This window comes from Oryx dammah, unplaced genomic scaffold (genome assembly GCF_014754425.2).
Source record: "Oryx dammah isolate SB20612 unplaced genomic scaffold, SCBI_Odam_1.1 HiC_scaffold_25, whole genome shotgun sequence".
Classification (NCBI taxonomy): domain Eukaryota; kingdom Metazoa; phylum Chordata; class Mammalia; order Artiodactyla; family Bovidae; genus Oryx; species Oryx dammah.
In genome coordinates, this window is record NW_024070209.1 from 10,993,324 (window position 1) to 11,011,881 (window position 18,558).

Genomic DNA, 18,558 nt, shown 5'->3' on the forward strand with positions numbered 1-18,558 from the left:
GTGGTCAAAAGGTACAAACTTCCAACAATCAGATAAATAAGTACCAGGTATATAAAGCACCACATGACAAACAACGCTGCTGCACGCTCTAGATCAACACTGCCAACAGTAAACCCTGAGTTCTCATCACCAGGAAAAAAATATTTTCTATTTCTTTATGTTTCTAAGCCATATGAGATGACGACTTGTGATAACTATTTCATGATGTATGTGAGTCAAATCATGCTATATACCTTAAACTTATAAGTGCTTCATGTCAATTATATCTCAGTATAGTTGGAAGAAAAGACTACTGTAAATAAATGATAAAACTAAAACCAAAAAAAGCTGAGGACCAAGAACTTCTGTGAATGATACCAATTCACAGAACTGAATCATTTTCCCTAACACAGTTCAGAAATTTAGGTTTAGGAATTACAAAGCAGAGACGGTTCACGCTGAATGGTCAGGACTGGCATTAAGACCAACAAAGTAAAGGCTCTGAATCACTCACTTCCCTGAAATCTCGAAAAGACCTGGTTGCGGGACTTCCCTGGTGGTCCAGTGGTCAAGAATCCGCCTGCCAACGCCAGGTACACGGGTTCAATTCCTGGTCCCGGAAGATCCCATATGCTGAGAGCATCACAACTGCTGAAGCCCCCCAACTCTGAGCCTGTGCTCCACAGTAAGAAAAGCCACTGCAAGGAGAAGACGGCACGCTGCCGTGAGAAGCTGGCGCACCACAATGAAGATTAGCCCTCACTCACCACAGCTAGACAAAGCCCTCCCACAGCAACAAAGACCCAGCTCAGCTAAAAATAAGTTAATATTTTTTTTAAGACTTGGTTGTAAGGCAGGTCACATTTTGTACTGAACTTAAAACAGTTCCATACCTTAGCTCAGTGTCATGAACTGGACTTGCAAACTTTCCAAACCACCACTAGAACATCCTTATCGTCAGAGACATATGAGAGTCAAATATTACAATTTTGTCATTTAACTTGAGGCTATCCTGAATGAAATTAATGTTTCCCATCATTTGGTCTCCTCCTCTGAACGCTGCTGCTGTTTAGTCACTATATCATGTCTGATTCTTTGCAACCCTACGGACTGTAGCCTACCAGGCTCCTCGTCCATGGAGTTTCTGGACACTCCATGAATACTGAAGTGGGTTGCCATTTCCTTCTTCACGGGATCGTCCCAATCCAAGGATGGAACCCACATCTCCTGCTTGGCAGGTGGATTCTTTACTACTGAATCACCTGGGAAGCCCCATCCTTTGAAGACACTGAATTAAATACTACACCACAAACTCATCTTCAAAAACTTATAGTTCATAAATTCCTAGCAAGAAACATATAAAAGTCTCTCCTTTAAGCATTTTTCCAATTTATGCCAGTAAATCTTAATATATTAGTAAATAAATCTTAATATATTAGTGAGCAAAAAAATTATCTTAATACATTTTATATCATTTTAAAACTACCTTAATACAGCACATCTTCCACACCTTCATAAACCCTCCAAGGTAAACAAGAGAATATCTGATTTCTCTCAAAAAGAAAAAAACCCTCTACAGAAAAAATACTCGGGCTCTAAAAAGCAGTATCTTCTATTACACAGATAGATCACTGTTAAACAAAAGAATAATCCTGTCACATTGGCTGTAAAGAGGTAAAGGGGTTTAATTAAAATCTTCAAGGAATATTAAATTTAAATATTAACAGTTATTCAAACAAGAAGTCATAGAACAAAATTAAAGTTAGGAGATCTCATCCACAAGTGTAGCTTTAGTTCTGGTCCATATGTATATAGATAACTTACAATTTGAAATGTCTAGCCCAGATCCCTCCTCTGATCTCCAAAGCCAAACCCATAATCTTAACACCCATCCCAACCATCTCATCACCCTACCCCATGGCCACCACTTCTACCATAAACTTGGCCATTTTTCAATATTTGGCACAACCATTTATCCAATAACCTGACACCTCCTTGCCCTCGTGTTCCACATCTAATCCATTATTAGTGTAATAATAATGTAAAATTAGTGTACCACTGTGATTATTTTACTTCTTAAATACCTCTTGAATCAGTCTACTTTTCTATATCCACCATGTCCCTCTTCCAAAATATCATCAGTTCCCAGCAATACTGCAATGACCTAATTAATTAGCATCCTTGACTCATTACTGCTGCTCCCCACCCCACCCAGTTATCAAGGCTGTTCTCTACTCTGCTATAAAGTGATCTTCCTGAAACACAAATCTTATCCTATATTTCTTTGTTTAAAAACATTTCAATGACTTCCATGGATAAAGCTTCCAAATCCCTGACATGGAACAGAAAGCCTTGAAGTCTGTAATCAACCCATATTGGCTCCTGGTTCCTTGAAAACGCCATACTCTCCTACCTACAGTACCTTTCCACGTGCATTTCCCTCAGCGGGAAAGCTTCTTTTCCCTTTAACTAGTTAATTGTGATCTGTCTTCAGATCTCAGCTTGTCATAATTTCCTCAGGGAAGCTTTCTTCAACTTCACTGATAAAACAGATTCCCTTACTAAATGTTTTCAAAGCATGGTAGGACATACCATTTTTACTTTTCTTTCTTCGACCAACTGAATTTTGTCTGCCTCCCTCTTTAAAGTGCATACACTAGAAAAAAAGAAACAACAAATATTTCCGTTCATCAAGATTCCACAGCATAAAGCATAATGTGTGGCCCATGATGAATGCTCAACATGCTCAATGAACTGAGTACCGACAGGAATATTTACCAAGCAAAACTATTATTCTTTAATGATCAACAGCCTATAGCAATAATGTCCGGTAGAACTTTCTGTAATGATGAAATTATTCTACATCTGCACTGTCCAATTACACAGCCACTAATCAAGCGTGGATACCGAGCACTTGAAAAGTGGTTGGTACAACAGAGGCACTGAATTTTTAATTTCATTTGATTTTAACAAATTAAGATGTAAAGAGTCAGATATTGCTATGACTACTGTATTGAACAGCACAGGTCTATACAGTCTTTTCTCTGTCTTTGCAATTGTTGCCTCTTGTTTCACTCTACCCAGCTGACACCTTATCTAAGGAGCAGTCTTGAACAATAAACCCTAGACTTCTTTTTGTCCCCACAATGTTCCTCTCACAGAATAGAAACTTAATGTCTGATGACTAGATATCCGAATTGTATACCTTTCCTTTCTCCCTGAAAAATAATCAATTAAAAGCAGTTATTTTCAAAATGACCTTCAGGAGCCGGCCAAAAAATCAGCTCTTTCTAGTTTTCCAGACTGTTGGGAGCTGCAGCATAATAAACCTCCTGTATCTCTAAGCCCTTCCTACCTGCTAGGGACCCCTTTAAGGCTACAAAGAAGCTCAAGAAGCACAATTGGCCAGAAGCCACTAGAGATTACTATTCAGGTAGCTTACTGAATGGGGAAACAATGGAAACAGTGACAGACTTTATTTTCTTGGGTTTCAAAATCACTGCAGATGGTGACTGCAGCCATGAAATTAAAAGACGTCTGCTCCTTGGAAGGAAAGCTATGACCAACCTAGACAGCATAGTAAAAGGCAGAGACATCACTTTGACGAAAAAAGGTCCATCTAGTCAAAGCTATGATTTTTCCAGGAGTCATGTATGGATGTGAGAGTTGGGCTATAAAGAAAGCTAAGGGCGGAAGGATTGACGCTTTTTAAACTGTGGTGTTGAAGGAGACTCTTGAGAGGCCCCTTGGACTGCAAGATCAAACCACTCAATCCTAAAGGAAATCAGTTCTGAATATTCATTGGAAGGACTGACGCTGAAGCTCCAATACTTGGGTCACCAGATGCGAAGTAATGACTCCTTAGAAAAGACCCTGATGCTGGGGAAAGACTGAATGCAGGAGAAGGGGACGACAGCAATGGACATGAGTTTGAGCAAACTCCGGGAGTTGGTGATGGACAGGCAAGCGTGCAGCGGTCCACCTGGTCGCAAAGAGTCGGACACGACTGAGAGATTGAACTAAATGTCGTGCAGAATCCACGCTGCTCTCTCAAGCGGAGTCCCGCCCTTGAGGCAGATAATCTGTCTCCCCAACAAGAGAGTCCCTAGGCAACCATTCTCTCCTTTCCTACACCGCTCTTTTCCTCTCCCTTAGGGGATAAGCCCCACCTCCTCCCAACAGCTTTTCTTAAACCACAATACTGACTCCTCTGAACACCTGGTGTAATTCAAAAAGCCCGGGGCCTGGGGCGGGGTAACAAGAGAGATCTTCGCCTGAAAGGACGGGAGACTTGGAGTACTCGGCAAGAGTCGGGGCCCAGGAAGCGACAAGGCCCCTGCAAGCCATTAAAAGCACACGTACTATTGTCAGGCACCGTGACGGGCGGCGAGCAGGAGGCAGACGGCAGGGAACGGGCAAAGCGCTCAGAGACCACCCGTTACCCTGCCCGACGGCGGCCCATACCTCTCCTCGGCCCAGCTCACCTTCCCGGGGCTGGTCAGCTCGCTCTCCGAATAGCGGTGCCTCGGGAGAGATGCCTGAGGCAAAGTGGCGCTGGGGTGCGCTTGCAGCCAGGCTTTGGCCTCCTCGTCGTCCTCGTCGTCCGTACTCTCCCGACGCTGGCTCTCGTAGTTAAAATCCGCCTCCGGCTCCCGTCTCTCCTCTTCCTCCATCTCCTCCACCATCACCACCTCGTCCTCGTCCAAGTTCTCCGCCCCCTCCTCCTCCTCCTCCTCGTCGAGCTCGCCGGGCCATGGTAGGTCCTCAGGCTCCATATTGGCGTCTCGCTCTGTGAGGTGGAGGAGGAGGAGGAGAGGGGAGGGGAGACGGAAGGGAGGGGAAAGAGACTACTGGCGGTTTTGGCTGCGCGCAGGCGCAAAGACGGCCGGCGCCTTCCGCGGGGCCGAGTGTTGGGCGGACGGGGCGGGGCAGGGAGTGAGCGCGCGTTGCTAAGGACGCCCCGGAGGGGCCGGCGGGAAGGCCCGCGGCGCTGACCTGCGGGCTGGCTAAGCCGACGCCTAGTGCCCGTCACGGGCTGGGGGCTTGCTCACAGTACTGTAAGCTCACAATAAACCCAGACAGGGCTCCTGTCGGAGTAGGGAAGAATCTAGTCCTCGGCTGGGCCGGGCCAAAACTGAATTTTCCCCTGCCCCGAGGGGCAATCAGACTCTGGGACAAACCAAAAATAATCAAACCTGCAAATTATAAAATTTTCAAAGTTTTCAATGTATTATGGGCACTTGAACCCAACAGCGGAAAAGTGTCAGAGGCAGTAGAGGGGTTAAGTAAGAACTGGACTCTGGTATCAGAGAGATGGGAGCTTGAATCCTAACATGGCCTCGAGCAGTGAGACTAACCCTCTTTGAAATTAGAGTCAGCTCCGTTCAGTTCAGTCGCTCAGTCGTGTCCGACTCTTTGCGACCCCATGAATTGCAGCACGCCAGGCCTCCCTGTCCATCACCAACTCCCGGAGTTCACTCAGACTCACGTCCATAGAGTCAGTGATGCCATCCAGCCATCTCATCCTCGGTCGTCCCCTTCTCCTCCTGCCCCCAATCCCTCCCAGCATCAGGGTCTTTTCCAATGAGTCAACTCTTCGCATGAGGTGGCCAAAGTATTGGAGTTTCAGCTTTAGCATCAGTCCTTCCAAAGAACACCCAGGACTGATCTCCTTTAGGAAGGGCCGGTTGGATCTCCTTGCAGTCCAAGGGACTCTCAAGAGTCTTCTCCAACACCACAGTTCAAAAGCATCAGTTCTTCGGCGCTCAGCTTTCTTCACAGACCAACTTTCACATCCATACATGACCACTGGAAAAACCATAGCCTTGGCTAGACGGACCTTTGTTGGCAAAGTAATGTCTCTGCTTTTCAATATGCTATCTAGGTTGGTCATAACCTTCCTTCCAAGGAGTAAGCGTCTTAATTTCATGGCTGCAGTCACCATCTGCAGTGATTTTGGAGCCCCCAAAAATAAAGTCTGACCCTGTTTCCACTGTTTCCCCGTCTATGTCCCATGAAGTGATGGGACCAGATGCCACGATCTTCGTTTTCTGAATGTTGAGTGTCAAGCCAATTTTTTCACTTTCCTCTTTCATTTTCATCAGGAGGCTTTTTAGTGCCTCTTCACTTTCTGCCATAAGGGTGGTGTCATCTGCATAGCTGATGTTATTGATATTTCTCCCAGCAATCTTGATTCCAGCTTATGCTTCTTCCAGCCCAGCGTTTCTCATGAGGGTAATAGGCCCTTGTATAGGATGGTTGTAATAATCAAGGGAGATTACATGTGAAGGGGTAGTGGTAGGTATTATTTGTTGACTACTGAATAGTAACAGTAAATGCTTACAGATTTGTGAGACAAGTGTTATAATCATTTTGTATTTGAAGAATCTAAGGCTGAGAAGAATAACTTGGACAAAGTCTCTTACCTTAGAAGTGGCTGGCAATGCCATCCCAGGTCTTCTGTAAGTCCAGTAATTGCCTTTGCCCAGACCTACAGCTAATTAAGAATAAAGTAGAAATATTTATACTGATAATATATATGTTTGGGGGTTAGTCAATGATTTTTAAATGCTTTAAAAACAAGGATTTCCCTATCCCTTAAGAACGCTTATAAAATGAATGGCCAATTAAAGAATCTTGAGATCCCTTGTTATTATCTAAGGAGACAGACACAATTAAAGTGAAGTCCAATACAGAATTGTAAAGTAAAAATTAAAAATAAATAAATAAATTAAAAAAAAAATAAATAAAGTGAAGTCCAGCAAAAATTCTTCACTGTATTGTAACAGGAGGGAAAGGGGCAGGGCACAACCGACAGTGGTGGCATAATTTAGGGGCTTTGCCAAGAATGAAGGTCCTACCTGCCAAAGACACAATCCTGGGAAAGCTATAAAGATAGAACATGGAGGCCCAAAGCCTCAGGACTCCTTGGAACACCTCTAAATGAACTTTGAGTACGTATAAGTACAATTCTTCTTATGGTGGGTTCGGGCTTTTTCTTGCTGGAGAGCTATGGCTTTAATGATAGGGAAAAAAATTGCTTTATTTTATATTTTGACTTGAGAAACCTCTCCAGTAACAGGATCACACATTTCGTTGAATCTGTTATTAAGTAATTCTGTAAAACTTTTCCATTTACCTAGAAACCCCACTGTCCTTATCATCCGCAAATGTCAGGAAAAATAAAGAGAACTAGTGGAATTATAAAACTCATTATCAAATCTCTCAGAAATCTTCAAACTTCCAAATCCCAAAGAACTTCTATTTACCTTGATAGCAATAATATGAACCTCTCTGGGATACATATATCTCCTTCTGAATTAACGATAGGCTGCCTCCTGTGTTTAGGAACCACTTTCAATACTAAATTCTACCCTGATACAATCTGATATGACTAATTGCTCCAGGGGCCCACATAATAATTCCTGCTGTATCAACAATAGGTAGAATCTGCATTTCCAAAGCATCCACCTAAGTAACTTTTGCATGATCTGAAACCTGGAAATTTGATCTTTCTGAAAAAATATCAGAAGAAAACTTCCCTTGAACCTCAATGGGAAAGACCTTATTAGGTACTGCTAACAAGTGGACCACCAGTGAAATTCCAAGGCATTGATCTTGGGTCCATGTCTCCCAGCCAAAAATATAAGCATCATTTTTTCCTGACTACAGGATGTCCATTCCATTAGAAGACCTCAAACTGAAGATTCTTGGGAATTCTCCAGAAGCGGCTGATTATAGAAGTGGACAGCTTATGCCCATGACAACAAAACAAGATTAGTTTTCTGATTCTTCAGCATCCTTCACCCTACCGCTAATCTTGCCTATTATTGTACTTTGACAACTAACAAAGTGATTTCTCAATATGATCTACCTTACCTGCATCTTTTTACTTTTGACTCCCTGTACTTTTCTGCTGCTTAAGAAAAGCAATACTCGTATATATTTCTCAAACCATAGCTATGCTCTTAATTAAACTGGCTATTGACAAAATTCAGTAGCTGCACTTCTAAGCACTTCATAGTGTAGATTTTCTTCTATAGGCCCCTTCTGGTTCTTAAGCTTTTCTCATGTAATTAATCCCAAACTTCAATCTTGTAAAAATCAGACCTTGATCCACACCTCAACAAAATGTTTCTCTGAGGGTGAAGATCATTCAGTCATGTCCAGCTCTTTGTGACCCCAGGTACTGTAACCTGTCAGGCTTCTCTGAGGGTATTACAACCTTATTAGAAAAACCTAGCTCTTCAGGAATGGCAACTAATATTGGGGCTATCCTTGCGCCAATAGTCAGTTTGTTCTCTTCAGAAATACTGGAGCCCACTTTGCAGAAACCTATTTTACTTAACCAAGAAATCTGCCCATCTTGAGGGACAAACTACTGACTTGCTCCCGATACACTTAATGACACTTGTACTCCCAGTATAGTCTGTACCCCTACTAGAGTACTGCTTCTTACATGAATGTCAGGCTTATCCACTCCTACTAACTTACCCTGTATATTGAATCTAATAGAGGTTTTCAGATGCTTAAAATGATCAGTCCTCCAGTGGCTCATATTTCCCTGAGAAAGATATCCAGAAACCAAGCAAATGAGGCAAGCAGAGACTCACAGACAACTTGGGAGAACTCCCAGGAGGGAAAGCTGACTTTCTCTGTGTATGTCCTCAGTGAATGAAATTCCCACCCCAAAATTAATACAACTGAAAAAGATGCTGCAAACGTTTTTCTCTGACTGTGTTATTAAGACTTGGCGACTGAAAAGTCATGTCCAACTCTTTGCAACCACATGAACTGCAGCACGCCATGCTTCCCTGTCCTTCACTGTCTCTCGGAGTTTGTGCAGACTCATATCCATTGAGTCAGTGATGCCATCCAACCATCTCATCCTCTGTTGCCCCTTCTCCTCCTGCCCTCAATCTTTCCCAGCATCTTTTCCAATGAATCAGCTTTTCACATCAGTTGGCCAAAGTATTAGAGCTTCAGCTTCAGTATCAGTCCTTTTAATGAATATTCAGGACTTATTTCCTTTAGGATTGGCTGGCTGGATCTCCTTGCTGTCCAAGGAACTCAGGAGTCTTCTCCAGCATCACAATTCAAAAGCATCAATTCTTCAGCACTCAGCCTTCTTTATGGTCCAACTCTCACATCCATACATGACTACTGGAAAAACCATAGCTTTGACTAGATGGACCTTTTCTCATCAAAGTGATGTCTCTGCCTTTTACTCTGCTATCTAGGTTGGTCATAGCTTTTCTTCCAAGCAGCAAGCGTCATTTAATTTCATGGCTACAGTCACTGTCCACAGTGATTTTGGAGCCCAAGAAAATGAAAAGCTGTCACTATTTACATTGTTTCCCCATTTATTTGCCATAAAGTGATGGGACCAGATGCCATGATCTTCGTGTTTTGAATGTTGAGTTTTAAGCCAGCCAGCTTTTTTACTTTTCTCTTTACCCTTCATCAAGAGGCTCTTTAGTTCCTATTCACTTTCTGCCATTAGGGTGATATCTGGGGTTACTGATATTTCTCTGAACAATCTTGATTCCAGTTTGTGATTCACCCAGCCCGGCATTTCCCATGACCTTAGCAGACATTATAAATGACTGAACTTCTACTTTAGAAGCTCAACCAATTAAATTTGAATACATCAGCCAGAGTTTTTATGGACAGTCATATAGGCCTTGATTTCCTCATAGCTAGCCACAGGGGAGTTTGTGTTCAGCAATACTTATTCCTGCGTCGGTACCCTTCAGGGTAGTAGAACATGGCTAAAAGATAAAACCTAAAACAGAGTCAGCTGGGTTATTCTGGGCTTTGTTTTCACTGCCAGGGTTTTATAATCTGGGCCTCTGACTTCCAGACTTACAACGAATGTGACTAAGCATTTTGTTGCTGGTAACTGCCTTTGTTTGCAGTTGTTCACTGTACCCTGTCCAGAGTACTAAATGTTACTACACAGTCATTGTCATAGCATATGATTCAATAACTTATCCTACAACAGGAGTATGAGGAGAGATTAACCCTAGTCCAACTACAGCCCGTTTTCCGACTCAGCAGAATCTCAGTAATAGTAAAAAGAAAAGAAATCTGAATATAATGTATTAACATCCCATGGGCTAGCTTTTCCTCTGACTCAAATTGTTGGGAAGAGGCACTAAGAAAAGAAACCTCTGGATCAGGAAACTGGTCTGACTAGTTATTAGTATAACTAAGCCTCAGTGCTGTTAGGAGCTGGCCTGTCAGTTGAAGCTATGCCATGATACTTTCCTACTGAGCATAATCAATTTCTTAGAATACCAGTATCACACAAGGTCACTCTGTGACTGTGATGAGGGGAGACAAAAAACAAGACCACTTGTCTAAGCACAGACAGAAACACTGTTACTGTGCAAACCATAGACATACTAAACATGTCTTTTCCAACTAATTTGGCCGACTGCTACTGTTTTATCAATTATAGCTCTAGCCTCACTCCGTTCTTCTAGATAAGATTCATTAATGTACTCAGTCATAGAATTATTCCCTTGTCCTGACATCATCTGATTCAGAGTAAAGCCCTGTTTCTCTGAACCTTCCTCAAAATCACTGACACAAGCCCAAATTCTGTAGATCCTTACATCTTCTTACTGAGGTACTCTTTAATTTCACGTGATGTGTGTTCTGCCTTGGTGCAACAAATAATAAATCCAACTTTCCTTTAACTATAGATGTGTTTCCAAGGATCACTGGCCGGAGAGTGCTGAAATATTAAACTAAAGAAACTCTGTAAGCTCTATGCTGATTTTAAACTTATGAGTGGGGAGCATTCCCAGTTGCTAGAATTCTGGTTTCCGCTCTGAAGCACAAATCTCTCGATCAAAGACTGATTGCTTTGTAGGTTCAAGGCACTGTGCTAGAAGTAGGAATGCCATCTCCTGTCATCAATCCTTCTGTGGCTAAGCAAGCACCCCTGTTGATGTTTCCTTCTAGCAGTAGTAGTGCTGCTAACTCGATTCAGTCGTGTCCAACTCTGTGCGACCCCATAGACGGCAGCCCACCAGGCTCCCCTGTCCCTGGGATTCTCCAGGCAAGAACACTGGAGTGGGTTGCCATTTCCTTCTCCAATGCATGAAAGTGAAAAGTGAAAGTGACGTTGCTCAGTCGTGTCCGACTCTTAGTGACCCCATAGACTTCAGCCCACCAGGCTCCTCCGCCCATGGGATTTTCCAGGCAAGGGTACTGGAGTGGGGCGCCATTGCCTTCTCCGAGCAGTAGTAGTAGCCAGTGTTAAAGGTGGTGCTGCCATAAGAAGACAGGACAGGAGCTAAGAATGCTTTTTCCCAGAAAGCACAGAGAAACCTAGCCCCCACCATGGTAAGATTAAAAACCAAGCCTCATCATTCAGATTCTTCCTATTCCCTAGGTTCTCCATACTGTTATCTCTTTAGGGAATTCAACTTTTGCCCAAATGAAGATTCAGAGCTTTCTGTTTCTCTGGGAAAGAAGAAACTAGGTAAGAATGCAGTCAATGCAAAAGCAGAGGGCTTTAGTCACAAAAAGAGAGTGGCGATTCTGTTCACACTGTGCCTCCTAAGTCCTAGTTCCAACTCCCACCATAGCCACCTTTGACAGATGTTTGAGGTCTTATAGAGGAGAGATAGTACAGAGAAGTTTGGAGACATCAGAAAGCATATACACGTGGCTTCCCTGGAGTCCAGTGGTTGAGAGTCCACCTGCCAATGCAGGGCATTCAGGCTCCATCTCTGGTCCGGGGGGATTCCACATGCCAAGAGACAACCAAGCCTGTGCAGCGCAAATACTGAAGCCTATGCTTCTGGAGCCTGTGCTCCTCAACAAGAGAAGCCACGACGAGAAGCCTGCTCACCACAACTAGAGTCCGGAGAGTAGCCCCTGCTTGCCACAGCTAGAGAAAGCCTCTGAGCAGCAACGAAGACTCAGTGCGGCCAAAAATAAATAAACAAATATTAAAAAAAGAAAGAAAGAAACCATACACACACACACTTTTATCAGCCATAATACTTTGTAGTGACTCCAGTCCTGGCGAAGAGTGCTGTGCAAATATTGTTTATAGATTGAGTAAATAGATACATAATAAGTTTACCTTACATACTTGCTGAGATTGTGGCAAAGGGTTTTAGCTAAAAATGTTAAGTGTAAATTAGATACTGATATTGTACTAAAAAAAAGTCATTATTATCTGTGATAGCCATCTATTGAGGCGGGGTTCCAAAGAATGGAAAAAGACAAGTGGAATTGTTGGTTGTTAGAATATCTATGGGGAAGGTGAGAACTACTCATACACCTTGAACAAAGGCTCTGACAGCTGAGACTGACAGTTCATGTTCCTGACTAACACTTCCTATAGCAGGACTACACAAATGAGTACATAAAACATTGGAATTTGCCAATTATAAATGGTTTGGATTCCTACAACACATGTCTAATGTGCCCACAAGATTGAGTCTGCTTAGACTAGACCTGCCCGCTCATAGGTCATGCCCACTCCTGGAGCCAGGAAGCAGCAAAACAGGGTTAAGGGCATCATGCCCTCCCTTCCCCTCCCATAGTCACTGTTGTTGCCTCACACCCCTCCACCTCCTTTATTCTTCTCCTTCTCCTTTTCTGGATAAACAGAGGCGAAAAAAACAAAAACTTATCTACTAGGGAGAGTTCAAATGTAAAGCAAAAGGCAGAATTCAGTAAAAAGTGAAAAACATTGGATTCATTAAAACCACAAAACACAAATCACATGCAAACTACAACAAGGCCTTTGCATTTGCTACCCCCTCCCCCCCAGATATATGCAGACTCTTTTACTTTATTAAAAGTAAAAAGACCTCAGACATCAGAGGTCTTTTCTGATCATCTAAGATGGCATCTATATCCCCACCTCCTCCTCCATTCTCCACTCTGCTTTATTTTCCTTATTATTAATACATCAGTCATTAGCTAACGTTGTATATGTTTGTCTGTTTTTTGCTTCTACCCACTAGAATATAAACTTCATGAAAGCAGAGACCCTATATTTTTCACAACCTTAACACTTGGAATTATGCCTGCTATATAGTTGCCCTTAATATTTGTCCAGTGAATGAATAAATGAATGCTATTTTAGTGATCCTCTCACAAAAGGAATTTAAAAGGAGCAAGCCACATTCTCATCAATTCTACTATAGATATCTGGAAAATCAGATATGAGGGCTTCCAGACTTTGGTGGTGAGGTCCAGAAATGCCCAAGGCAAGTTTCATGCCCACTGAAGACCACAGGGCCTATCAGGCGATAGCAGAAACAATTATAGTGTCTAGTGGGGGAATTAGTGTTCCAGAGATGAACAACCCAGGAGACACTACAGCCATGCCCAGATAAGGCAGTGTAACCATGGGGGAGGCTCTCCCTTGCTGGAGGCAACAATGCCCTGAACCCATCACATGACAGCTAGCTGGGCTTCTTGGGAAAGTCATGAATGACAGACTGCCAACTTCCAGAAAAATCTGGAAGCAGGGCTGATACTCATCTGATGTGTACAGGTACAGCTATATTGGTTGTTAGAATATTGAGATATTTCCATATTCACTGGTAATTAGCCAGGGCTTCAAGCACCCTTCTCATCTTCACTCCCATTACCTTCTGCTACCCCAGACCTACCTTCCTAGGATGGAAAATAGGCTAATGCCTATTATATCCTAAGCTTGTGGTTTGAATGTCACCATTCCAGATGTTGAAATACTTTTAATATCACCACCCCCACCTGAGGACAAAGGGGAGATGAGGGACTGTTTGAAGAAGGAACAGAACGAACTGGGAGATTACCATTAACTTGGACTTACCTGGAGCCAGAGGCTGGTGAAGTTTCAGTCTAAAACTGTTATTAATCTCCAGCTTGCCAGAGCGGTGCTAAAGGAAATCCATGGAAAGAGTCTCCAATGACCACTGAGACAGGACATCTGAAGCATGTAGGCGAGTATGGCAGTGACAGGAGTCATAAGCTGAGCCTACTGCCCAGGAAAGATGAAACTCGGGGGGCTACTTCAAATTGCAGGGTCAGCTGACTTTCTCCCATCAAAGGATTCACTTTTCAAACTGAAGCATTTAAAAGTTCAAGCTTTTGTTTTTAATTGGGAAAAAGTATACAAAAGCAGATTACCCCCAGATAATCAGGTTACAACACAGCTAATCAAATTATGTCCCTCTTTAGCTCCCTGTCAGACCTGAGGCTATGCCTTATCACATTGGTGGCTCTGGATCAGCCCCAAGTCTCCAATGGCATTTACTCAACAAATAGTTATTGACCAGCTACTAAACGCCAATCACTTTGCCAGATATTAGAGTAACAGAGACTGAATGACACTTTCTCTGCCTTCAGAGGACTTACAGTCAATAGGGCCACTTAACCAGACTTGCCCCTTTGAAATCAATGTCCAGTCTTGCTTGTATTTCATTTTCAAAACATCCCTGGACTCAATCATGGGATATTTTTCATGAAACCAGTAATAAAATTATGAATTGGGGAACTTAAGTAATTCTTGTAATAGAGTTAACCATAACATACTGTACTTAAATTTTAAGAGGGTAGGTTTTGTGTTCTGTGATTTTTACCACAATTGTTTTTTTAAGTCACTTTAATTGCTGTTGCTATCTATAGTGTTTGAACCAAGACTGGGACTGGTCAGTATAGCAGAATTCTCATTGATTCCTTCTGCTATGATTGTATACAGTGCCTTACTTTCTCCAAAGATGACTCATCAAGACTGTATAAAGTTATGTGTAAGTGAGAAAGTGATTACTGGTAGATCTATTAGCTGGTGGCAAGCTATCCCAAAGTCTACATCTGAAGTGTTTAAGCCTGTCCATTAGCTTTCATATTCCAAGTGGACAGTCTGAAAGACAAACCTGAGTCTGAGATTTTCAGAGAATAAACTGAAATCATCCTTCACCTACAGCATCCTTTAAACAAATGGTTGCATCTTTGGGTTATACAAAGATGTCCCTGTATCTTTTCACCCATTATCCTTAGAAATAAAAGCATCTGATGATGTGAAGAAAACCCTGATGAAAAAGAGGAGATCCCCTAAGGAAGTTACAACAGTACTTTAGATGATAATTGAAAGAACACAGTGGTGTAGAAAAGGAGAGGAGAAAATAGATGCAAAAGCTACATAAGGAGCAACATCAATAGTATCTAGTGACTGATGTGGAAAGGAAACAGTAAAGCTAAATCCCAGATTTTGGTTTGGGTTACTGAGTTGATGATAGAAGTAGGAAGATGCATCATTTCTCGGCCTTTTGGATAAGATCAAGTGTAGAAGTAGGAAGATGCAGGCCTGAAGGAGAAAATCATGTGTTCAATTATGAGCATATTGAGTTTTAGTTGCCTGAGAGATATCCAGGAAGGATGTTCAGTTAGCAGTTGTATATACAGGTCTAGGACTCAAGAAAGAGGGAGGTGTGTACTACTGACAAGAAGTGTATATGTTAAAGGCAGTCATAATGCAAGTACATGTGCCAATATACACATCCCCAAAAGAGGAAAAAGAGAACGCAGATTAAGAAGGAACTGCCAGGGAGATAGGAAAAAAAAACAGAAAAAGACCTATTTCATGGAAAACGAGACATCAAAGAGTTTTAAGACTGGAGAAACCAACAGGATCAAATACAGCAGAAAGATAAAATAAGGACTGAAAAGTGTCTATTGAAATCGGCATCAAGACATTTATTCGTAACTTGCACAAGAAATTATTCTGATGGGATGGTGAGAGGAAATTCCAGATCCAGAAGTTGAGAAATGATTGGGGGTGAGGAAGGTAAAATATTGAGTATAGAAAGGAGGAATTTGGCCATGAAAGGAAGGAAATTGATGAGGTAGTAGCTAGGGCAGGAAAAGAAATATGGGAATTTGGAGTTTTTTAATATGGGAGAGTATACTGGTATGCTGAGAAAACTGACCCAAAGGAAAGAAAGAAACTGAAAATAGCAGGTTGCCCAAAGGATTCTCCTTCCAGGCTGGAGGTAGGAAGCTCTCAGAGGTGAGTGGAAATACCAGTCCTTCTTAAGGCCACAGGCATTCTTTCTGTACTTTATTGACCAAAGCAAATCACATGGGCCCATCCACTTCATATTTCTCCCGTGGAGGTTGATGGACGAGAAGTAATAAATATTTATTGAATGATAAACCTAATATATGATACCAACCCTTTTCTAAACCTGTCTTCCAGCTTTCCCACTGGTTCTAAGAACCCTACACAATCTCTCTAGGAGGTTCCTTTTCTGCTGCAGCTATCTAGAGCCAGCTTCTTTTGCCTGAAGTCGAAAGCTCTCACTGACTGATCCGCAGGAGGAAATCTAAGCCAAGTGGGGAGAAGGTGGCATCCCAGGACGCAGCTGTCAGGCTTGGAGAAGAAGCACCTGGAGACTGAGTGCACATGATGCTGAGATGCCATCAAGGGGTGAGTGGAGAAAGAGCAGACTTTGGCTGGAGACCAAGTCATTGGTGTTTAAAAAGTCCAGGGTGTGGCTACAGGAGCTGAAAAGGCTTCAGGTGTGGTATAATAGTGCGTTCCTAAAACGGGTCTCCTTATGTGCTCATTAAAACCTCCTAGGATGGAGACAGAAGCGGGATTAGAGAGAAGATTGATCAGATGCCACATTCTCCCTGCACACCACCCAGATGAGTGACAAGGAGAGCAATATGAACATCCAAGGGACAGGGGGAAGGGAAATCTAAGGTTCTTTGAGTACCAGGCACTATGATGAAGTGAAGTGAAGTCGCTCAGTCGTGTCCGACTCTTTGCGACCCTGTGGACTGTAGCCCCATGGACAGGCTCCTCTGTCCATGGGATTCTCCAGGCAAGAATACTAGAGTGGTAGTTACCATGTCCTTCTCCAGGGGATCTTCCCAACCCAGGGATTGAACTCGGGTCTCCCTCATTTGGAGGCAGACGCTTTAACCTCTGAGCCACCAGGGAAGCCAGTATTTTACAATCATTGCCTCCTTTAATCTTCACAATTTGGCAAAGGAGTTTACAGATGAGGAAACCAAAGTCAGTAAGTTAAACAATTTGCCCAATATAACCGAGTCAGTAAGAGGGGGTAAAGTTCGGCTCCAAGTCCAGTCTGACTATGCAGTCTATGCCCCTTCCTGTTTAACCTTATGATATAGAAGCTTCCAGTAGGGCAGGAGAAGCGGGCACACCCCAACTCCTAGCTGAATTGTAAGTAGAACATGGGTCAACCTTCCCTGTAGAGGCGACAAGGACACATGTGTCCACAGAAGCAAACTGGATATCAGTTTAGGGTAGAATGATGTGAGGAGCTGCGGGGGCAAGGGAAGATTTTCAACAACTGTGGGACAGGTTTGGAAGAAGGAAGTCAGCAGGAAGAGAAGCTAAAGATTTGCAAAAATATGCAGAGGAAAGCCCTGCCGCAAGAAGAAATGGGAGGAGCTCTCCTTTGTAGATGTGGCTGAAAATGAAGAAACTTAGAGGTATGGAACTAGTTTCCGTCAAAGACCATTCTCTACAGGGGAACAACAGTGGTCTAAAGTTAAATCTTTAATCTGAGCATTTCATGTCTCTATGCAAAACCCCACAAGGGCTTTCAACTTCACTCAGAAGGCCTGAAAGAGCCTACATGATCTGGCTCCCACCTGGATATCTCCAGATCTAAACTTCTGCCCATCCTTTTTGCTTACACCACTCCAGCCACATTGGCCTCCTCACTGTTGCACCGTATGCAAAGTCCACACCCGCCTCAGGGCCCTTGCACCTGCTATTCCCACGGCTGGAACACACAACCACAAAGTCTCTGCTCATTTTATCAGAGAGGCCTTCTGTAGTAACCCAATACACCCACACCTTACCCATGCTTTATTTTTCTTCTTAGTGCTTATCGCCACCCCAAAATCTGTTGATGTCTTATTTATTACCACCCCAACTCACTGCTGCCAGCAGGATGCAAGCTCCATGAGAGAAGGAATTTTGTCTGTTTTGCATTGTTGAATGAAACAAATGGAGACTGAATTGAGGTAGCTGGTCAAAAGTTTCTGAATAGAACTTCAGAATAAGTTTGGTTTTACCGAAGTTGATAAAGATGTCTGGCTACTGGGGAACTTTTCATTTCCCCTCTCATCTGGCTCCTGGGGGTATTAGGTGAGCAGAAAGTAGAGTGCATCTCAGGTGCTTGAGTGGCTGGAGGGGAAGATGATCCCAAACTGTAGTTGACTCCTGGTGGCAAACTCTCCCTTAGGATGAGTCATTTCCATTGATGGCTAACTTAATCCACTGATAGCTTCATTTTCATAATCAGTTAAAGAAATTTTAAAAGTTTATATGTGGCATATATAGAGAGAAGTTTTGTTTTATACACATATACATGTGTCTCCCTGTGTATATATGTAAATATATACGTAATAATAGTTTTAGTATATGATAAATCAATGAGGACAACATAGACTATGCAAAAAGTTTCTATTCCTAATTTTGTAAGTACAAAATTATCATCTCAACTCACTGATCTGCTTGAGGGTTGTTACTGTACTACTGGATCACAACTAGATGCTACTGTCAGCATTTAAATGCAT

The 18,558-nt window shown here is 42.7% G+C and overlaps 1 protein-coding gene across 6 annotated transcripts in view; it reads right to left on the reverse strand.

Annotated features, from left to right (window-relative positions):
* The window catches only part of ALMS1 (ALMS1 centrosome and basal body associated protein), a 183,995-nt gene extending 179,145 nt beyond the window's left edge, over window positions 1-4,850 (reverse strand). For 5 of the 6 annotated variants that reach the window (XM_040223844.1, XM_040223841.1, XM_040223843.1 and 2 more), the window contains exon 1: window positions 4,464-4,850. In XM_040223844.1, coding sequence (XP_040079778.1) covers window positions 4,464-4,754 — 291 coding nt within the window. In that variant the 5' untranslated portion in view covers window positions 4,755-4,850. The remainder of the gene's footprint in view (window positions 1-4,463) is intronic. The other variant, XM_040223845.1, reaches the window with a different exon arrangement.
* Between the last annotated feature and the right edge of the window lie 13,708 nt (window positions 4,851-18,558).